We start from the raw sequence: 23,161 nt of genomic DNA on the forward strand, positions 1-23,161 counted from the left end.
CACGTTATGCATTCGGAGTTGTACATGACTTCGGCGTGCTGTGGCAAGAGAGAGGTTATTTAACTTCCCACGGTGCCCACATTCAGCACGGACCCCTCATTCATGCCTTATTAGATGCAATACATCTACCCACTGCAATATCAATTATGAAATGTAAGGCTCATACGAAGGTTACTGATATCACCTCCCAAGGCAATGATCTAGCCGACAGAACAGCTAAACAGACTGCTCAAACTCAAACCCCGACATGACAAAGACAATAGTCCCGACACCGACACATTGTATGACAGTTAAAGATCCTACTCTTGACGTAATTGACATACAGACACATGCTACACCAGACGAAATAAAGAAATGGACTGAATTAGGAGGGATTCAAACGGACCAAGGATGGATGATGAAGGAAAAGTCTGTATGGTTCCTTCCTGATTCAATGGTCCAAGTTATAATTAACACTATACATAGTCCAGCACATCTAGGAGAAAAAGCTATGCTAGACAGCATTCAACACATTTGGTTCAATAAACATTTACGAGCAGCAGCTAAACAAAAAGTCCGTACCTGTATGATCTGTTGTCAGTTTAACCCAGGAAAAAGCGTTCCTGTAGAACAGGGTGGATTTCATCCTCCTAATCACCCTTTTGAAGCCCTCCAGATGGACTATATCCAGATGGAACGATGTCGAGGATTCAAATATGTTCTTGTAGTTGTCTGCGCTCTGTCCCGTTGGACAGAGGCATACCCGGTTTCAGATTACACTGCCCCGACTACTGCCAAACAGTTGGTTCGAGAATTCTTCCCACGATACGGTTTACCACGTGTTGTCTACTCAGATAACGGCCAGCCGTTCTCATCCGAATTAATGAAACACGTTTCACTTCTGTTAGGATATCAGTGGAAATTCCACTGTGTCCGACACCCCGAGGCAGCAGGTCTCGTAGAAAGACATAACCAGATACTGAAAATCAGATTGTCCAAAATATGCAGAGAGAAAGGTGTCGACTGGATAGTAGCGTTACCAGTTGCACTCTTTTACATGAGAATGGTAGCACACTCTCGAACAGGGCTATCCCCGTATGAGGTGATCTTCGGCAGACCACCAAATATGTGGGGGACGCCTATACCACGCAAAATAACTGATGTTGACTGTAATATGCTGACAGATTACTTGGCTTCCTTGATGTCTGCACTACAATCTTGTCGTTCACAGGTAGCTGCAGCCTTTCCCGACAACACTGAGGTGAAACCCCATGACGTAGTTCCGGGTGATCTCGTCTTTGTGAGGAATTTCGACCGAAAGACTCAGCTGGAGCCCAGGTGGAAATCACCCAAGTTGGTCCTGCTGACCACAAGGACAGCCGTGAAGATCGAGGGCCGCAAGGGCTGGATTCATTCAAGTCATATCAAGAAATTTCATGGACTATCCTCGGATATAGACATTGTGCCCTGCACTCCCTCACAGACTGATTCAAAACTTCCTTTGGTTGAAAAGACTGAAACCGAACTCTATAAAGTAAAATTGAGGCCTAGAACGTCAGACAATTTGATTGTTTAAGTCCTCTCCAAGGTGAAGCGGTTGAATTTGTCTCTGACATGTATCCTCTAGACCTGAATCATGGACAGTCGCGAAAAATGATGAAACGACAGGCGTATTGTAAATCACTGCGTAGCCACTGCATAGTGACGTTATTAATTTTGTTTTTCTTGAGTCTTTTAATAATTACTGCAAGTATATTGTTGCACATATATTACCCTATTTCTAGACATGTTTATAATGTTACTGCTGAACATTCTTTTAGTGACTTACCTCCGCATGAATTGTCTTATAGACTTGCGCTGCGCAATAACACTTTCATTAGTATGTTACATCATTCCCATCAGACTAGTAATGCTACTAATTGCTGGGTGTGTGGCCGACTCCCTCCCTATCAGAATTATGAAGGAGTCCTGCCGTTCTTTCCACACCCATTTACACATAATGGCTCCTGTGGAGCATGGTTTAGTTTAATCAATTCCATAGACTCAGACACAGCAGTTTACCAAGATCATTGGGTATGGGGAAACCTGAACCTAGTTTTACTCAAGGTCTGCTACCCTGACAAGGAGGGTCGCCCCAAAAGAACAGGAACTGATCTAGAAAATGAAGTATATGGATTAGGTAATTTTACACCTAATCTCATGATTCTAAATGTCGTATCCGAAGTTGAACTAGTCTTACCCACCATGTCAGTATTCCCAGCGAAGGGTGAATTGTGTGTAAGAAAGGTTGGTTCCATACATATGGGCCATAGTAAATGCACTACTATAGTAGAATTCAGTGATCAAGGCAAATCTTCATTTAGAGCTTATCGCCACTCCTACTTCATATGTGGTCAGACCGCATATATGCGTCTACCTCTAGACTGGGATGGTACCTGCTACATTGCATTCCTTTTGCCACCTGTTTTCCTAGCTCCTCCTGATTATTACAGAAATATTCATTTAGTACACAACAGAGAGCGGAGAGATCTCCCCATTGTCGATTACACTGAGACGGCATGGGACAAGTATGTAGATTTTAATAAAGGCATCTTTCCCTATATAGGTACTGTTACTAATAGTAAGCTGATACGTAGATTAACCAGAACCTTTGAAGCAGTAGTGAATGAGACTATTTCCGCCTTAGGCAATTTAACGGAAGAGCAGTCTGCTATGCGGATTGTTGTGCTTCAAAATCGTCTTGTCCTTGACGTCATCCTGGCTGATAGGGGCGGAGCTTGTAGGATCATCGGATCAAGCTGCTGCGTATTCATACCAGAAAATTCGCCATCTGTATATAAAGCCATTACTCGCCTTCATAAGATTGTAAACCAGATACACCAGAACCCAGGCACTTGGACTTGGTCCAGTTGGTTTTGGAATGTGATATCAGCCTGGGGATGGAGAGTTTTATCCTTCCTAGGTATTGGCCTTCTCATACTATTCAGTTGCTGTCTATGTCTACAATGTGGACCAGCGATTTGTGGTCTGTGTGCCACATCGTGTATTCCACCACCAAGATTTCATTCGTCACGGAAGAAGAAAGAAGAACAAATGATGCTATATGAACAGATCAATGGATTGATGAAGATTGATATCTCTTGAAGGGCAAGTAGGGGACAAGGAGGGAATGTGGAAATATGGATTTTTCTGGTCAGTTATGTCCCCTATCTTGGACCCCAACGGTTCTATGTGCATGTCACAAGTACATGTATGTTTCCTCCAGTTCCAGTTATGAAGACGCAAATACATGTGCGTCCACCGTCAACATGTCCTCTGTCAGATCCGCCATGACTAGGCCGGATATTCCATTCCTAAATATGAAAGGCCACCGGCTTTATATGGTTCACTTATGCCATTTTACAGTCCAGGCAAGTAGGCCCTGATTCTGTCATCAAACTCCTCTTGCCTTCTGCCTCTGAAACCTCGAGTCTGAGCCTGCATCTGTGACCATGAACTTTGTTTCATTCTCTGCGCGGCTCACGAAGCCTGACATCAGCCTATTCTCTGCCAAGAACTGTATTTCACCTTCGAATTATCTGCTTCCCCCTCAGCCGATGCATTCCTGCCTAGTAGTTTAAGTAAACATTCTTCCAGTTACCAAGCAAAAGGCCCGACTTCTCTGTCCTCATACAAGTAATTCATAGCCCTGTTACTATGGAATATTCCTACCCCCTCGCATTCAGTGTAGACACTTAGACGCTTGTACACGCACGCACAGTCAGTATTGAATAGATTCTGTCCGAGAGTCCTTCTTTTGTGGATAACATAGTTCTTTAAACATAGGATGTTAGATATGATTTGGGATTAGGTTGACTTGACCCCCCAGACTTCTTGTCTCCACATGTAGAGCTAAATGTCAAGTCCCCTTCACCCCCTAGTTACACGTCAATTACACGTCATGCTGTTGCGCGCGCAACTATGCCAAGTATAATCTTATAGATCCACCTATATATGACATCATAACCAATTATGTTCCTTTTTACTCCTTATTACACCCATTTTTGGTTATGCAGATAAATCGTCATTTTCCTTATCAATTGTTACGCCTACTGCATTCGCTTCATTGTAATGTATGTACTATAAAAGTTACTTCTTGTCAATAATGTATGTACTTCACTTCCTGAACCTCCGTGGTGATGGAACTTGGAGCAACCGATTATAATCGATCATTGGAATAAAGCCCATTCCGAACCTCTAATACCACGGATTCTGCCTCTCATTTTACTGAGCTATTTTATTATGTTTCTGTATCAAATTAAGTCCAGGTAAAGGAATTTTATTTACCACAGATGGATGGTTGAATGAAAGGGTGGATTAATGGATGAGAGAGTGAGTGAAAGGGTGAATGGATGGGGTGAAAGTGGATGGATGAAAGGATGGATGGCTGGGTGGATGTGAAGATTGACTGATGGGTGGGTGGAAGGATGTGAAGATTGATGGCTGGGTGGAAGGATGTGAAGATTGATGGGTGGGTGGGTGGATGGATGGATGGATGAGTCAAACGGTGGATGGATGGATTTGAGTGAAAGGGTGGATGGATTTGAGTGAAAGATGGAAGAGCAAAAGGATGGATGGATGAATGAAGGGATGAGTAAAAGGGTGGATGGATTTGAGTGAAATGGAGGATGATGGGGTGAAAGACGGAAGAGCAAAAGGATGAATGGTGGGATGAGTGAAAGGGTGGATGGATTTGAGTGGGATGGAGGAGTGAAAGATGGAAGAGCACAAGGATGGCCGGATGGAGGGATGAGTGAAAGAGTGGATGGATATGAGTGAAAAGGTGGATGGAGGGGGTGAAAGTGGATGAATGGATGAGCGAAAGGATGGATGGATGAGTGGAAGGAGGGATGGATGAGTTTGAATGATAGATTTGGAGCTGGAAGGAAAGGTTTGTCCAGGGGTGTTGTGAACCACTCGCTTTAGCAGCTACAGTGGGGTGGAGCTCTTGATGAGCCTCTTCTGTCTGGAGCTCGGCAGACAAAAGCCCATAATTAATGTGTTAGGGTGAGTGAGTGAAAGGATGGATGTGAGTGAAAGAGTGGATGAGTGACAGGGATGTTGGATGGACGATGGATGTGTTGATGAAGGAAAGGGTGAAAAGATAGATGGGTTGCAGGGTAAGCGAAAAGATGGATGAATGAAAGGGTAAATTGATGGATGAGAGGAAGAATGGGTGAGCGAAAAGATGGACGATGGATGGCTATGTTTGGGGATGGATGGGTGGATTTGGATTTGGATGGGCGGATGGATGGATTGACAAGCAGAATGGTGAAAGGCTGATTAAAGAATGAATGGAAGCTAATGTAAAGGTGAAATGTTAGATGTCAGTGGGTGAATGAAAAGATAAATGTGTAGGTCTGCAGAAAAGAGGCAAAATACGGAAATCACTAGTTTTCAAATCCTTCTATACTATGAGCCTGACATAACTAGATAGGCTATTATCCGAGCTCTTCTATAATGAGTGCTGCCATTATTTGACGGTGCACATCAAGGCACCAAAGGGACAAGTGGATTTTGTACAAGACATGTAGATTTATAAAGCTACCTGTCCCATGGACAAGTAGATATTTTACTAAATTCCACACCCCTGGGTACACCTATGCCCTGGGTACCTAGGGTACACTGTACAGGGTCCAATAAGGTGATCCTTACCAATTGGGTATGTACCTAGGGTACATGGAGTCCATTTTAAAGAGAGAGCAGACAGCCTGAGACCCTGAATGGCAGGATCTCAGGCCAACTAAGTCGAAAAACCAACTAGACACTAGGCAAAAAGTTGGGGGTAACCATAGTCAGATATCCACCTTCCTACAGCTGGTCCCACGTCTCTCGTGGCCTCCACGGATCTCAGCTTTGCTGTGGATGTGGATCAGGGTCGGAGAAGTCAGGAAGTCAAGGCGCTGGTCGGGCTCTGCAGTCGGTTCCTCGTAGAACTTCGGGCAAAGCAAACGGCAGGTCGCTTGATGGTGCCTGTTTGCACAGGGTGGCCACTCCTTGGCCACAAGGGAGATTCTTCAGTCTTCTTCCGTAGTCGAATGTCGAAGGTCCAGAGTTTCTGTTCAAGTTTCAGTTATCAGGATAATCCAAAGTCCTAGGGACTCCGCTCCCACTCTTATACTAATCTGGGGGGCTGGGTTACCTGCTAGGTCCCTCCTATGGGTGGGACCAGGGAGGGGGGTGATTACACCCCTTTCCCTTTGTCCAGTTTCGCGCCAGGACTGGGGCTGGAGTGCCCCAGCACCGGTTTGAACTGGACTATGCATGGGACACTTTGTGTGCCCCAGGCAGTGTCTCGTTTAATTCATCCCTCCCTGCTCCAATAGACTAAGGCCTGTCTAGGGTGGTGCTCGCACCTCCCAAGGCAGGAAACCTATTGTCCAAGCCTCCCTCGCTGGAAGGACTCCCAGCAGCAGGAGATCAGACTTGCGTCTGTGGCAGCAGCATCCATTTTGTGACGCTGGGGCTCTGGTTAACTTTAACCGGGTAGTAGGTCTTCAACATGTCTTCTCCCTCTAGAAGGGAGGAATACTATCCTCATCGCCAGGAATGGTGTGGGGGTAGTATTCCAAAGTGTTAGACACCTTACACGACATGTTTTGATAAAGCCAAACCATAGTTACCAATCGCGAGGATTATAAGGCAGTTTAAGAGTATATGGTAGGCGATATCATAGAACAGCTATAAAGACATGGTTCCGAAAGCTGCAGATAGGCTCAGCTCATGCTAGAGCACCATCTCACATGTTACCAAGCACTCTGCCTTCAGGATTGTTAAGGCCTGCCATAGGAGTGACTGAAAGGTTACCCATGTGTCTATATATAAGGTAGGTATAGGAATACTGCACCAAAGCAAGGGGTGATTACACGACCTTGCCCCAGCTGAGTGATCAGCCAGTTGTGTCATAATGGAAGGCCAGCCAGGGGTGGCATAATACATGCTGCATCCCCTGGTAGGCCTAGGGTACACCCATGCCCTGGGTACCTAAGGTACACTGTACAGGGCCCTAAAGGGTGATCCTTACCAATTGGGTTATGTACCTAAAGTACATAGTGTGAATTTAGAGAGAGAACAGCTGGGCTGTGGGTCTGATTAGCAGGCCCACAGCCACATCCAAGTCGAAAACCAGTGAAACAAAAGCAAAAAGTGGGGGTGAACATAGAAAGCAGACCCTACTCTCCTACAACCGCCTCTCTTCCCTGGTCCTATATGCTGGGTAGCAAAGGTAGGTATTGGCACTGGTTTTGTGAAGGGAGGAGGGTTTTGAGCTGGAAGCATGTTTGTGTCGTTTCCTCTTCTAGCTGGAATAGATACTGGACTGCTGCTCTCGTGATCACTGTATTACATATGGCGAATGTCACCTGGAAGGGAAGGCCTTGATGGATAAGTGACGACTCCTTCATCTGGTGAGTCAGCATTGAGATACTGCCACTGATCTTCCATCACCTTGGAGTAATGGAATAGCCTCCGAGTTTTAGAGTTTTCTTCATCATAGAACATTTCGGGCTCATCTTCCTTTTGGAGCTTTGGTGCCATTCGTGGTTCCCGGTCAGCCGTCTTCACCTCCTTGTGGCTCTCTTCCATTGAATGATTCGACAGGATTTAAAACTCCGTAAGGGAGATGTTCAAATTGTTCTTTTTTTTGGAGGATCGCTGCCACTTCTAACTCAAGCTCCCTCTTTTTCTGCTTGAGCGCTCTCTTCAGCGTTGAGATAACTTGATGGCCTTTTCTTTGTCTGCTGGTTTCTTCATTCTCTCCCAATCTCGGTCAACTGACACCGATGGTTGTTTTGAGAAGTGCTTTCCTATGGAGTCCTTATTTTGGACTGGGGATTCTTTCCTCTTTGACTTGCCTTTGGTCAACGAGTGCTTTGGTGCCAAGATAACCTTTGAGGAATTAGAATTTTAAGGCTTCGGCTTGGTCAACCCAGTTTGATTAAGAGCTACCTGTCTGGGTTTCTCTTTCTGTGTCTGTTCCTGGTGAACCTCAATGGTTTCCACCTCAGTGTCAGAGCCTTATAATGCAACACGCTTGTTGATGTTATACTTTTGCTCACTCAACAGGTGGAGACCATTCAGTGAGGAGATGCTCTTTTCAGCACCCATGGCATAGTATGCCTGCCTCTGCTTCTTTCTGACTCAGAGTGCCTTCAGGTAGAATTCGGCGCATGCTTAGCAGCCGTCGGTGTTGTGGTCCTTCAGCAAGCCAGATTGCAAACCTGATGGTTGTCTCTCTGGGCAACTTATGGTGGCACTTGGGGCAAAATCGAAAGGGCGTGTTCTCCGACCTCCCCACCCGGCCACCCACGGGCCTCACTACTACTACTTTATTTTTCAGTACATACTGGTTATCCTCTTCTAAGCTGCATCATGTTGATTGTAGGTTGAAATCTTTAGAATTGTTTCACGACCCACTGACTTATCCTCTTTTCTTTCGACGTTGGAATAGCCCTCTGTGCAACTTCCAGCCCCAAAAGTGGAAATAAGAATCTAAAGAGAGCGACCATGCACAGAGGCTTCCAGGGTAGGAGTCAGATGTGAGGAAAGGAATGGACAAGGCACCAAATGGTATAAAGAGACGACACCAAGCAAGAGGGGGTGAGTAGAAGGGGAGAATTTCAAACCCAACCACTAGATTACAGAATAATGCACAGCATGTGAATCCAAAAGTACGAGTTACTTACCTTCGGTAACGATGTATCTGGTAGAGACTGGATCCGGAAACTTTTTGCCACAGCATCCCTGCGCGCCAGGGGCGGGGCGACATCACGGGACTATGACCAGGCGTCGTCCGGGTACGTGATGTCAGCGAGGTCAAATAAGACCCGCCCTGGCGTGCCCACTATAGTTTTCTTCGGAGAACGTTTCCGCACCACAACGCGGAACCACCAGATAAACTGTGAGAGCAAGGAAACAGTGTGCGAAGAGCAGAAAAATTGGAAAGTGACTGTGTCTAACAACACTACCAGGGTAGTGCCAACACTGCAGACCCCAGGGGCAGGGAGTGAAGCAAGAAGAACAAGCAGAAACCTGCGCAGCAAATCTGCCCACACATAGACAACCTCCCATCCCTATGCCCCGAAGGCAAGAACAGGCATAAAAGTCATGGCACATGTAGAAAGCCCACCCCCCTCATCCTGAGCAAGGAATGGGACCAGTTCCAAGACAGAGAGGGACAAGAAACCTCCAAGCCACCCCAACCTAGAGGGCAACCACCCACAAGTGACAAGGGCAAGACAAGGCCAGAGGACCCTTAATCAGAGGATAGAAATGGAAGGAAGGGAGGGTAGGGAGGACAGGGCTAGAAGCAATCCCCCCCCAAACCTGGAGCAGCCAGAGCAGCAGTGCACCGGAGCACCGGAACCCCATCCTCCAAGCCACCCGTCAAGAACAAAGAAGGCACTCATAGGAGACACAGCCCCCCCCACTGGGAGGCGAGTACCGAAGACCAACCCAAGGGTCCTCGCAGAATAGGGGAGGAAGGGCGGGCTGTGAAGGAATATGCGGCTAGAATAGTCTCTACCAGATACATCGTTACCGAAGGTAAGTAACTCGTACATCTGATAAAGATTACTAGCCGCAGATTCCATCACGTAGAATAGATACCCTAGCAATACCCCCTGGGAAGCAGGGTCTGCGAAAGGACCCCACCAGCCAATGCAGAACAGAGGGCCCACAGGGGACCAGATCGGAGGACCAGGGAGAACCTCACCCATGTCAGGCCAGGGGAACCCCACAAGCAGGACCCCACTGACCCCAAGGGGATGTAGGATAGAAAGAAGGCTGAAGAGGCTCACAAACTCTCAGCAGTGGAACGAAGGGCAAGGACTGAGACGCCGAAGCACCCCACTCCCCCACAAGGGAACATAGCTTCCGCCCCATGCCAAGACAGGAAAGCAGAAGAAAAAGAAGTAGAAGCCCAGAGGACCCAATGAAACTAGGGAAAAGAAGGCAAACCCACTCCAGATGGAGAGCAGCCTGCCAGCCAGAACAGCGCCGACAGTGAAGCCAGAAGCAAGAAGAACAGCCCGAGGACCCAGGAAGGCCGAGTAGGCAACGCCCGGCAAGGGAGACACAGGATCATCCCAGACCTCAGGAGAGGAGCAGGGAGAGGAGGAGATGCCCCGGCCACCACTATGAGTGGCCACGCACACGACCTCAGGAAGCAAAAGCAACCTACCTAAACGCCATGGAGAACAGTCACCCGAAGGCGACCAGAACCCTCTAGCAGAGAGCAAGCCATATGACAGCTACCACTACCCCACATAGGGTACGTTAAGTCCCAAGATATGGGAACCCTCTTTGGAAGAACTTCCGCAGCAGAGGAAAAAACAAAAGAGCCACGGGGGAAAAAACACCCCCGCTGAAGGCTCGACAAACAGCCCAAGCAAAGCAGAAGGCCCAATCTCAGGGCCAAGTCTGCGCAACAACTCCTGCAGAACCACACACAATCAACACAAGTGCCGTCCAGCTGCCAACAATGCCAAAGTTAAAAGGAAGGACGTAAACGGCTAGAAAACACACTGCCCAGTCAGAACAGCCAGACTAAGAATGCCCATAATCAACCCAACTCAGAAGTCACTGAGGAGGGGACGGAGGAGGACAGAGCCCTGCCAAGAGCCTTTGGATGGCAGTGTCGGCCGGGACATGGAACAAGAGGCTGCCATCAAACGGAAGGTCGATGAGTCGCTCCCGAATATTTGCAGGGAATACTCTGTCCCGAAGCCAAGCACGGCGACGGAGAGCGACAGAGGAAGCCATGGCCCGGCCCAGCACCTCCGAGATGTCCGGAGCGGAGAATAAACGCCGCAAGCTCCCGGCCATCAAACGCATGATGCCGCAAGTCCACCAGGCCAGAATCCTGGGACTCTGCAGATCCTAGAGACTCCGCCGAGTCCTACAAACAGGAGGAGGCCCTAGCCAGGACACACAAGGTGTTAAGGGCCCGCTGGTCGAGGTCGAGGTCGAGGTGAACATGTTGTGTCCCCAAGATTCCAGCCTGCGGGCCTCTCAGGACGGCGGAGTCAACAGCGGCGGCAGGGAGGGAAAAGCAGTCCGCAAAAGGGGGCTGGCGGCTGAGGGGTGAAGGGACAAGCACGCCGGGTCACGCAGCGCCAGGAGGTGCCGGTGCAGAAGATGCTGAGGCACCTGGACCTCTGAGGAAGGACGCTTCCAAGCCCCCGTCAGGGAAGAAAGGAGCGAACCTTCAAAGGAAAGTAAGATTTCCCTCCCACCAGAGCCCTGGTGGAGGACCTCCAGTAGATGGTCCGCCGGAAAGTGAGCCACCGGATCACCCATGCGCAGGATGCCCACAGACGTGGACACCGCGTGAGCGATGGCCGCACCCGCCTAAGTAGGATCTTGCGGTGGAGAAATCAGCTCCTCCGTGGGCAACAGCTGCAACCTAAGGCGGCCGTCCCCGAGGCAAAGCGGAGCGGGCAAGGGCCAGACCTGGAAGTCAAAAGGAGACGAAGAATGAGGGACCTGCCACTCTTCCGACTAACACCTCTGCCCCAGGAAGGGCGGGGATCCGCACTTCGACGCCGGTGAAAAAGACACCACACGGAGACCAGTCTCCCGGGAGGACGACAGCAATATGCATGCCTCCGGAGAAGGAGCGTCTGAAGACAAATCCATGGTACGACCCCAGCACGGAGCCGTAGAATCCGCTGCCTGAGGTAGGACGTCAGCACCAGCTGGCGTCGCCGGACAAGGGACCTCCAAGTCACCCCGCACCAGGGACCGAAGTGGAGACTAGAGTAGAGCTGGAGCCGCACCGGCCCCAGGGTGGCGCCGAAGTGACGCTTACCCGACCCCCACCGAGGCAGCCACCTGCGCGGGGGATCGAGACGGCCTGGGGAGTGGCACGAGGCCCTCCGAAAGCTGCGGCCCAGAATGAGGCGAAGACCGCTCGGCAACCCACGCGGCGGTGACAGGGACGATTCAACCTCCGACTCGCCCTCCGACGAGGCAGCCACCTGTGTGGAAGGACGAGAGGGGCCCGGAGAGGGACGAGGGGTCTCCCCTCGGCCTTGACGCGGAGTGGGACAAGGAGGGTCCACCGACCTCTGTGGCTACGCACGGTACAGCTGCTGCCGGCACCGTAGCGGCGTCACCTCGGCCTTAGACAGGACCACCCTGTCAAAGGACCGAGAGGGGCTCGGGTATGCGACCCGAGCCCCGGCGACCTCCCGCAACACCACAGGGACCCTCATGGGAGTTTGCGGCGAGGCAGAGATGCCGTGGCCGGATGGAGGTGCACCAGAGGAGCCGCACCCCAACAGTACCACATCCTCCAAGCCTGGATCCAAACCAGTCGGCGCAAGAGCCGCCGGCGCCGCTGCAGAGGCCCTGCGCAGAGCGAGGGATCCGCCGACTCCCCAAGAGGGGAAGGAGGAGGAGACGCCAGCAAAGCCGCCACGTATGTCTCCATTTGGACTCTCGACGCCCCAACACCGGGAAACGGTGGATAGGACGACACGCGGGGCCGCATCACCCACGGAGAGTCCACGCACCCGGGAGGCCGGATACCAGCCCCCAGGGCCAAACTGCGACACTCACCCACCGGGGAGCGACGCTCACGTGACATCTGAGAAAGGCGAGGACGACGACCACGGCCGAATCTGAAGCCGTCTGTCGAAGCAGACTGAGGGGAGGATGTCGACCTGGAGAGACGCGCCGAGAGAAGTTTCATCCGGGGCTCCCGTCGCGACTTCTGCTTCAACTGTTGGCACTGCGTACAGTCTGTGGTGCTGTGATCCTCCCCCAAACACCACATACAAATGAGGTGAGGGTCCGTCGCCGACATAAGATGCCCACAAGACGTGCAAGTCTTAAAGTCCGAACGCTAAAAATTTTTAGAAAAAAGGGGCCTAACAGGCCCGTAGCAAGGATCGGATCCGGATTGCACGCGGAAAAGGAATAAACTGATGTGGGCGCGCCAGGGCGGGTCTTATTTGACCTCGTTGACGTCACGTACGCGAGCGACGCCCAAACGGAGTCGCGTGATGTCGCCCCGCCCCCGGCGGGCAGGGATGCTGTGGCAAAAAGTTTCTGGATCCAGTCTCATGCCTGGGGATAATTCTACGTGAAGGAATCTGCGGCTAGTAGTCTCTATCAGATAAGATTGATACTGCAAAACTATGCTTAAGTTATGAAGACAGGATCGATGCTGCTTACAAATGAATGCCTAGACACTATATTTTAATGTAAAGTAGAATGTGTGGATTTATAAAATTGAATTTATAAAATATGCAATATTACGTTTCCTACCAGTGCCAACATTTCATTACTGGAACGTCTTTGTTCTCAACTGCCACCACTGAAACCAGCTTGCAGACCAGTACGTATTCACAATCCAACGTAAATGAGTAGGGTACTACATTCAAGACTAACTGCAGTGGTCTTACTTCTATAATTTATCACATATTAAAGCTTAATTATGTAAAAATATTTATTTTGATTGAAAAGTAATAATGGCCGGAATAACTCACCTGGACCTCCAACAAATGACAGCCAGTTTTGTGATGCACCAGTTGACCATACAGGTGAACTGGTAAATAGACATGTGGCCGTTGTAATCTGGTACAAAAATAAAATAATTAACATTTTAAGGTAAAACACCTTGCAAGGCATTTCCTAAACTACTAAATGTAGGAAATTGGCTCTGTATATACTGTTCCCAAATAGGTACAGTGTGCACAGAGTCCACAGTCCCCAGAGGTTTGGCAGAGGCTAAAGTTAGATATAACCTTACTCTCTAAAGTGGTAGCTTGGTCGAGCAGTAAGGCAGTATCAGAGGACAGTGTAAAGCATTTGTTGTACACACTCAGTCAACAAAGGGTCTCACACACTCAATAACTGAACTCTAGGCCAATAGTTTATATATAAAAAGATATGGTTGTTTTATTTTAGAACCAACAATAGGTATCAAAATATACTTTCTCAGAATGAGATGCTTTAGTTAAATACTTTGCAATGGCAATTGACTTTTAAATGCAATAGTTATAGTTTGTTGCAATAGGCAACACAATTTCAAACACATTAATACATTGAGCTCAATGGGAGATTCAAGTTAAATGCAATTGATTACTTTTAGGATTACTTTTCTAACTCAAAGACTGGATGCTAGATTCAGTCCTGGGACAGTTCCTCGAAACAGGTGAGTAAATACGACTTAGTTACTGTTGTGATTTTTAAGCAATATTTTGGTATTTTAAAAGTTGACACTTGGAAACTTTTCTCTAATAAAATCACCAATGTTATCATATGGGAGGAAATTCACTTAGCAGGTAAGTGGGGTTATCGTTACTTTTTCTAGGTCAGTGTTGGATCCTGGATCCAGCACTAGTGTAGCACCTGTAAGCAGTTGAGAGAATGCGTTTATACAGGCGATTTTTAACGAATATTTATAACTTTGCAAAATCGACACTTAGAAGAAATTTAACTGAAAAACAGTCAATGGTTTCCTATGGAAGAAAGGAATATGCTACTTACCAGTATGCATCTGTTCTAGACCTGCAGAGTCACACACTTAGGAAAGTAGATCGCCATCTGGTGTTGGGCTCGGATGCTTGCAGGTTGTTGTTGTCTTCGGAAGTCGTCTTTGGTCACGAGATAGGTGACTCCTCCACTGGACGACAGTGCGCATGGGCATCAACTCCATCGTTAGATTGTTTGTAGAAAAGAGAGAGCTGTCCATGTGTGTTTTCTAAGTAAGACAATGCTGGAACAGATACAGGTGCCTGGGAGCTGGGTGGGCGTGTGTGACTCTGCAGCTCTACATGCCAAGAACAGATGCATACTGGTAAGTAGCATATTCCGTTCGAGGCATATGAGCTGCAGATCACACACTTAGGATAGACTATACAGCAGTATCTCCCCTAGCGGTGGTCACCTGTATCGGTTGCAGCAGTTTGAAACAAAGTTTTAAGGACAGCCTGACCCACAGAAGCTTGTTCCTTTGCCTGTACATCAACACAATAGAGTTTAGTAAAGGTGTGTGTTGTAGACCATGTGGCTGCCTTACAATTATCTTCTAAGGGAATGTTTCCTAAGAATTCCATGGAAGCCCCTATTTTGCGTGTGGAAAGCGCTCTAGGGGGAACGGTTAATGTGCGTTTAGCCTTGTGGTAGCATATTTGGATACATTTAACTATCCACCTAGCTATCCCAGATTTGGAAATGGGGTTGCCTTAATGTGGTGGAGAGAAAGCGACAAACAATTGTTTTGTTTTGCGGAATGATTTGGTTCTGTCGATGTAGTATGTAACATCTAGGGAATGAAGAGCTCTTTCAGCTACCGAGTCTGGATTTGGGAAGAATACTGGGAACTCTATTGATTGGTTAAGATGGAACGGAGATATGACTTTTGGAAGGAATTTCGGATTTGTTCTAAGAACCACTTTGTTACGGTGTAATTGTAAGAATGGTTCTTGTATGGTTAAAGTCTGGATCTCACTTACCCTTCTGAGGGATGTGATCGCGATAAGGAAGGCTACTTTCCATGTGAGGAACTGTAGTTCTCATTTATGCAGAGGTTCAAATGGGGGTCCCATCAGCCTTGTAAGAACAATGTTTAGATTCCACACTGGAGAGGGTGGTAATCTGGGAGGAATAATTCTTTTTAGTCCTTCCATGAAGGCTTTGATCGCAGGTACTCTAAAGAGTGACAAGTGTTGTCTATTTTGTAAGTAAGCTGCTAATGCTGCTAGGTGAAGACGTATGGATGTGTTTGCCAAATAACATCTTTGCAAGTGCATTAAGTAGCAAATGATGTCCTGGATGGATGCATCCAGTGGGTTTATATTATTGTTAGTGCAGTAAATGGCAAATCTTTTCCGTTTTGCAGAGTAGCAGGCTCTAGTGGTAGGTCTTCTGGCCTCTCTTATAATATTCATGCAGTCTGGTGGTAGGTTGAGATAACTGAACTCTAGGACTTCAGGAGCCAGATTCAGTTGACCTGGATCTGGGTGTCTGATTTCTCCATGGTTCTGGGTTAATAAGGACGGGGAGAGATGCAGTTTTTGGTGTGGCACTAGCGAGAGTTCCAGTAGCGTTGGGAACCACGGTTGGCGTGCCCATGTGGGAGCTACTAAGAACACTTTGAGAGACTGTTGCCTGAGCTTGCGTACCACTAATGGAATGAGTCGGAGAGGCGGAAAAGCGTACGCAAATCTGTCTGACCAGTTCATCCATATTGCATTGCCCTTTGACTCCAGGTGGGGAAACTAGGCGGCAAAGGTTGGGCATTTTGCGTTTTCGTGTGTGGCGAACAGATCTATGTCTGGTTGGCCCCATTGTTGAAAGAAGGGTATTAGGACTTGGGGATGTAGTTCCCATTCGTGGATCTGTTGATTCTGTTGACTTAACAGATCGGCAATCTGATTGTGAACCTCTGGAAGGTGGTCTGCAAGGAGGTATGTTTTCGGGGGAATGGCATGTAGGAGAGTAGGGTCTGCTTTCTATGTTCACCCCCCACTTTTTGCTTTTGCTTCACTGGTTTTCGACTTAGATGTGGCTGTGGGCCTGCTAATCAGACCCACAGCCCAGCTGTTCTCTCTCTAGATTCATACTATGTACTTTAGGTACATAACCCAATTGGTAAGGATCACCTTCTAGGGCCCTGTACAGTGTACCTTAGGTACCCAGGGCATAGGTGTACCCTAGGGCTACCAGGGGCTGCAGCATGTATTATGTCACCCCTGGCTGGCCTTCCATTATGACCCAACTGGCTGATCACTCATCTGGGGCAAGGTCGTGTAATCACCCCTTGCTTAGGTGTAGTATTCCTATATCTACCTTATATATAGACACATGGGTAACCTATCAGTCACTCCTATGGCAGGCCTTAACAATCCTGAAGGCAGAGTGCTTGGTAACATGTGAGATGGTGCTCTAGCATGAGCTGAGCCTGTCTGCAGCTTTCGGAACCATGTCCTTATAGCTGTTCTATGATATCGCCTACCATATACTCTTAAAGTGCCTTATAATCCTCGCGATTGGTAACTATGGTTTGGCTTTATCAAAACATGTTGTGTAAGGTGTCTAAGACTTTGGAATACTACCCCCAAACCATTTCTGGCGATGAGGATAGTATTCCTCCCTTCTAGAGGGAGAAGACATGTTGAAAACCTACTACCCGGTTAAAGTTAACCAGAGGCCCAGCATCACAAAATGGATGCTGCTGCCACAGACACAAGTCTGACCTCCTGCTGCTGGGAGTCCTTCCAGCGAGGGAGGCTTGGACAATAGGTTTCCTGCCTTGGGAGGTGCTAGCACCACCCTAGACAGGACTTAGTGTATTGGGGCAGGGAGGGATGAAAGAAACGAGACACTGCCTGGGGCACACAAGGTGTCCCATGCATAGTCCGGTTCAAACCGGTGCTGGGGCACTCCAGCCCCAGTCCTGGCGCGAAACTGGACAAAGGGAAGGGGGTGTAACCACCCCCCTCCCTGGTCCCACCCATAGGAGGGACCTAGCAGGTAACCCAGCCCCCCAGATTAGTATAAGGGTGTGAGCTGAGTCCCTAGGACTTTAGATTATCCTGAACCTGCAACTTGAACAGAAACTCTGGACCTTTGACATTCGACTACGGAAGAAGACTGAAGAATCTCCCTTGTGGCCAAGGAGTGGCCACCCTGTGCAAACAGGCACCATCAAGCGACCTGCCGTTTGCTTTGCCTAACGTTCTACGAGGCCTGTGCTCTGGGGATTGAGAAGCCCCAACCCCGAGCGCCATCTGCACCGAAGATCAGCCCTCCAAACTCCACGAGTTCTACGTGGGGCCCTTCTGCATTTTCCTGCTTGACGAGTCTCTCCGGTTGCTTGCCCGTTGGCTAGTAACCTCTGTGACGACGAACCCTTGACTTTCCACCGCTGGTTTGGCTCCTCCAGACTGGCCCTTGCTTCCCTGTGAAAGAGAAGCACCTCAGGCCTTCCTGGCCTGTAACAGAAGCGAATCCTTCATTCTGCGTGGGTTGAGCTTGCCTAGGCTTGTTGTGTCCCAACTCGACATAGACGCCGCCAACAGCAAGAGCCCTCGTGGGACAGCTCGCCTCCTGGTTCTGGTCGTCCTCGACGTCTCCTGGTACCCGTGGCTGCTGCGACAAGCTTCACCTCTTCACCTGCATCTTCACGACATCGCCTGGTTCCTCCCTGGTTCCTTCCCGGCTCCTGGCTGGTGACCCAGACTCTGTCCCCTCAGCTTGCAGGTATCCTCCTTCCTGATTCCATCCTTGGAATCCACCGGACACTCTTCACTGACTGCCTGTCAGCATCTTTTCTTCAGGCATCCATAGGAGTCGACGACGAAACCCGACGCAAGTTCACACCTATGCACCCGCAGCCCGTGGGCTAGGTAACTTGAGTACTCCGGTGCTCACAAGGGTATTGACTATCCTAGTGTCTAGGTTCCAAGTCTCTAACTCCTAGTTCCTTCCGAAGTGTCCTAAAACTCTTTAATTCTAAATATTACTATTTCTATCGACTTTAACGCATTACGCGTGAGTGTTTCCACTCTGCACCTGAATCCCGTGGGCCTCCCACTGCCTAGCAACTGATAGGATAGTGTAGCCCCAGCAATTCCCTAGGCCTAACCTGTGTTCGTGACAGTGGTTTCTATACCACTTACTTAGTATATGGTTTGCGTGGCCCCTAGGGCCTAACTGTATTACTTACCTGTGTGACTTATGTATGCTTAAATAAGACTGTGTTGTACTTACCTCGAATCTCATAACGAGTGCTGAGGGTAGTTTGACTAGAATAAATACATTCTATTTTTATAATATATCTGTTGTGGTGTCCTTTCATTTGGTATTCAAGGGGTTGCAAATGGTATAACAGCTGGTTGATTCTCTCTCAGTAGGGGGATATCCTAGAAAAATACACTCTAGATATGATAGTCTAACTTTTCAGGAGATGAGACAATTGTGTACCTCCAGAAAGTTAAAACCGGGTTCAAACCCAACTCTCATTTATCTAGTGGAGATCTTAGAAGAGTATGATGCTCAGAGAGCCTCCCAGGATGGTGCCTTAGGTACCAATGAGGGTCTACCCTCCACAGAAGACTCCCCTCACAATACTGATCAAGATGAGTCAGCAGGGACTTCAGAAGATGAGGTAGACAGCCAGGTCCAAGTTAGGAGACTTAGCCAGGCTAACTTAAGCCTACATGGGAATCTGAATGGGGTCCCCCCATTCAGACCCTCAAGTGGACTTAACCAGAGAAGCAGGAGAGGAAGATCCCCTTCAATGGAATCTATCCACTCCCATGTCTCTAATAGCTCCAATGCCTCTTCTCACAGGGGAATGACTTCTCCACAGAGAAAAGAGCATCAGGCCAGAATGAGGGAAGTCAATTTGAGGATTGAAAGGGAAGAACTTGCCCTTGCCAAAGAGAGACTTGCTCTGGCCAGAGAGCAAAAGTTAAGTGGGTTAGGACCCACTGGTGGCAGCAATATCCCTAAGGATAGAGACGGGGCCTATGATAATAGAAACATGAGCAAGATTGTCCCTCCCTACAAGTGTGGGGACGACATCCACAAATGGATAACTGCGTTGGAGAGGGAGTGCAAAGTACAGCACGTACCCCAAAGTCAGTGGGCAGCTATCTTGTGGCTCTCCTTCTCTGAGAAAGGTAGAGACAAGCTCCTCACAGTTAGTGATGAGGATGCTGACAATTACACTGTCCTGAAGAGTGCTCTGATTGATGGGTTTGGCCTAACCACTGAACAATACAGGTTGTTGTTCAGGGATACCCAGAAGACACAGACTCAGGACTGGACTGACTTTGTAGATTGGGCTTTGGAAGGCTGGTTATTGGGTAGTAAGGTTAAGGACTATACAGGATTGTATAATTTGATCATGAGAGAACAAATCCATAACAACTGTCAAAACCAGCTGCTGCATCAACACTTGATTGACTCTGACCTAACTTCTCCCCAGGAATTGGGAAAGAAGGCAGATAGGTGGGTCAGGACTAGAGTTAAGCAGAAAAACCAGAACCAGGGCGGTGAACAGAAAAAGGCAGACCAGAAGGGTAATGAGCAGAAATCAAAAGACCAGAAGTCTTCACCAGGCCCCCAAAAGGCTCAGGGGGAGGGTGGTCCCAAAAAGGATAAAAAGAAAGATGGCCAAAAGAAACCTTGGTGTAACTATTATAAGTCCAATTTCCATTGGTTTAGTGAATGCACCAAAAAGGACAAGCCCCAAACCACCATTGCCCGTAAGGCAACTGTACCCCCTAGTCCAGCTGTAAGTGGTGGTTCCCAGCAAAAGGGTGTAATAGGGTTAACCCTGGGAACTGAAGTGGATTCTGGCCTAGTCAAAATACCCACTCAGGCTGTTCGGATCTGTGATAGGGACATAGCTGTGTCCTCTACTGTGGGTCCCAGTAACCTGGGCAAGTACAGACAGACTCCTTTGATCAACCAGAGAATGGCTCAGGCCTACAGGGACACAGGTGCTAGTGTCACAATGGTGACACCTGCCTTTGTGGACCCTGGACAGATCATGCTATGTGAGAATTACCTAGTGACCAACGCTAGCAATGCCACTACCACCCATAGTGTGGCAATTGTTAACTTCTCCTGGGGAGGGGTAACTGGCCTCAAGAAAGTTGTGGTGAGCTCAGATCTTCCTGTAGAGTGTCTGTTGGGAAATGACCTTGAAACTTCAGTGTGGGCTGGAGTGGAGTATAGGACCCATGCAGAAATGCTGGGAATAGATGCACATGTCCTTGCTGTGACTAGGTCACAGGCCAAAAAGTGCAATACTGAACAAGTGCTGGATCCTGGGACAATGGACCAGACACAACCCAAGAGAAAGAGCAGTAGGGTTAAGGCTGTGCCTTCCCCCCTATCTCAGGTAGAGAGTCAGCCCTCACAGGAGGATGATTCTGAGAGCCCTGGAGGAACTGTCCTAGAAGAACTGGAACCTGACAAGGTTGAGTTTCTTGGGACAGGGGGACCTTCAAGGGCAGATCTGAGGCAGGCACAATTAGACTGTCCTTCTCTTAAACCCCTCAGACAGCAGGCTGCTGCTGAGGCTGCAGGGAATGCTCAAGGTACCCATAGAGAGTATTGGGATGAAGGGCTGCTGTACTCAGAGGCTAGAGACCCCAAGCCTGGTGCGTCCAGGAGGTTAGTCATACCATTGAGTTTCAGAGGCTTCCATCTTACCTTGACCCATGATATTCCCCTTGCAGGACACGTAGGCCAGAATAAGACCTGGGACAGACTTGTCCCTCACTTTCACTGGCCTCACATGTCAGAAGATACCAAGGAGTTTTGTCGCTCCTGTGTCACCTGCCAAGCCAGTGGCAAATCAGGTGGCACCACAACGGCGCCCCTCATACCACTACCTGTGGTGGGGGTTCCCTTTGAGAGAGTGGGGATAGACATTGTAGGACCAATGGACCCCCAAACAGCATCTGGGCACAGATTCATACTGGTGATAGTGGACCATGCCACCAGGTATCCAGAAGCTATACCCCCAAGGACCACAACAGCTCCTGTTGTGGCAAGGGCCCTACTTGGAGTATTCTCCAGAGAGGGTTTTCCAAAGGAGGCTGCCAACTTCATGTCAGGATATTTGACTGCAATGTGGAAGGAGTGTGGTGTTAACTACAAATCCACTACACCCTATCACCCACAATGCAATGGGCTTTTGGAAAGATTCAACAAGACCCTAAAAGGGATGACAAAAGGTTTACCAGACAAACTTAGGCGAAGATGGGACATCCTTTTACCCTGCCTTCTGTTTGCTTACAGAGAGGTCCCACAAAAGGGGGTTGGCTACAGCCCTTTTGAGCGTTTGTTTGGGCATCCTGTAAGGGGACCCCTGTGTCTAGTAAGGGAAGGATGGGAGAGACCTCTCAGACAACCCAAACTGGATATAGTGGATTATGTACTTGGCCTCCGCTCCAGGATGGCATAGTATATGAAGAAGGCTTCTAAAAACCTTGAGGCAAGCCAAGAACTCCAAAAAGCTTGGCATGACCAGAAGGCTGTGCTGACTGTGTACCAGCCAGGACAGAAAGTGTGGGTGTTGGAGCCAGTGGCCCCAGCAGCACTCCAGGACAAATGGTCTGGACCCCACACTATTGTTGAACAGAAGGGAGAAGTCACCTACTTGGTGGACCTTGGGACTCCCAGAAGCCCCCACAGGGTGCTTCATGTCAACAGGTTAAAGGCATATGTTGACAGGGCAGACATGGGCTTACTCATGGCTACAGATGAGGGGCAGGAGGAAGAGAGTGACCCTCTCCCAGACCTGCTGACTCAGAACCCTGATGATGGTTCAGTTGATGGTGTGGCCTTTTCTGACAGCCTCACTGACCATCAGCAACAGGACTGCAGACAAGTTCTACAGGCCTATAGACATATGTTCTCTCTGACCCCAAGTCAGACAAACTGGTGCACCCATGAGGTGGACACTGGTGACAGTCTGCCTGTGAAGAGTAAAATCTACAGGCAACCTGACCATTTCAGGGACTGCATAAAGATTGAGGTACAAAAGATGTTGGAGCTGGGAGTCATTGAACCTTCAGAGAGCCCTTTGGCTAGTCCTGTAGTTCTTGTGCCAAAACCTCACACCCAAGATGGTAAGAGAGAGATGAGGTTTTGCGTGGATTACAGAGGTCTCAATGCTGTCACTAGGGCAGATACCCACCCAATACCTAGGGCAGATGAGCTCATTGACAGATTGGCAGCTGCCAAGTTTTTGAGTACATTTGACCTGACAGCAGGCTACTGGCAAATCAGACTAGCTGAGGATGCAAAGGCCAAAACTGCTTTCTCAACCCCAGGAGGACATTATCAATTTGTGGTAATGCCCTTTGGCTTGAAGAATGCACCTGCCACTTTCCAAAGGTTGGTGAATCAAGTCCTTACAGGCCTGGATGACTACTGTGCAGCTTATCTTGATGATATTGCTGTCTTTAGCTCCACCTGGGAGGATCACCTGGTCCACCTGAGGAATGTTTTAGAGGCCCTGCAAAAGGCAGGCCTCACTATCAAGACCACTAAGTGCCAGATAGGGCAGAGCAAGGTTGTGTACCTGGGCCACCTAGTAGGTGGTGGTCAGGTTCAACCACTGGAGAGCAAGATTCAGACCATAAAGAACTGGACTCCTCCAATTACC

General features: G+C 48.7%; 1 protein-coding gene across 4 annotated transcripts in view; it reads right to left on the minus strand.

Annotated features, from left to right (window-relative positions):
* RICTOR (RPTOR independent companion of MTOR complex 2) overlaps nt 1-23,161 on the minus strand; it is a 1,453,900-nt gene that overhangs the window by 893,668 nt on the left and 537,071 nt on the right. For all 4 annotated transcript variants that reach the window (XM_085631131.1, XM_085631133.1, XM_085631132.1 and 1 more), the window contains exon 27: nt 13,512-13,599. In XM_085631131.1, coding sequence (XP_085487257.1) covers nt 13,512-13,599 — 88 coding nt within the window. The remainder of the gene's footprint in view (nt 1-13,511; nt 13,600-23,161) is intronic.

The sequence above is a fragment of the Triturus cristatus genome, chromosome 2_1 (genome assembly GCF_964204655.1).
Source record: "Triturus cristatus chromosome 2_1, aTriCri1.1, whole genome shotgun sequence".
NCBI classification, from domain to species: Eukaryota; Metazoa; Chordata; class Amphibia; order Caudata; family Salamandridae; genus Triturus; species Triturus cristatus.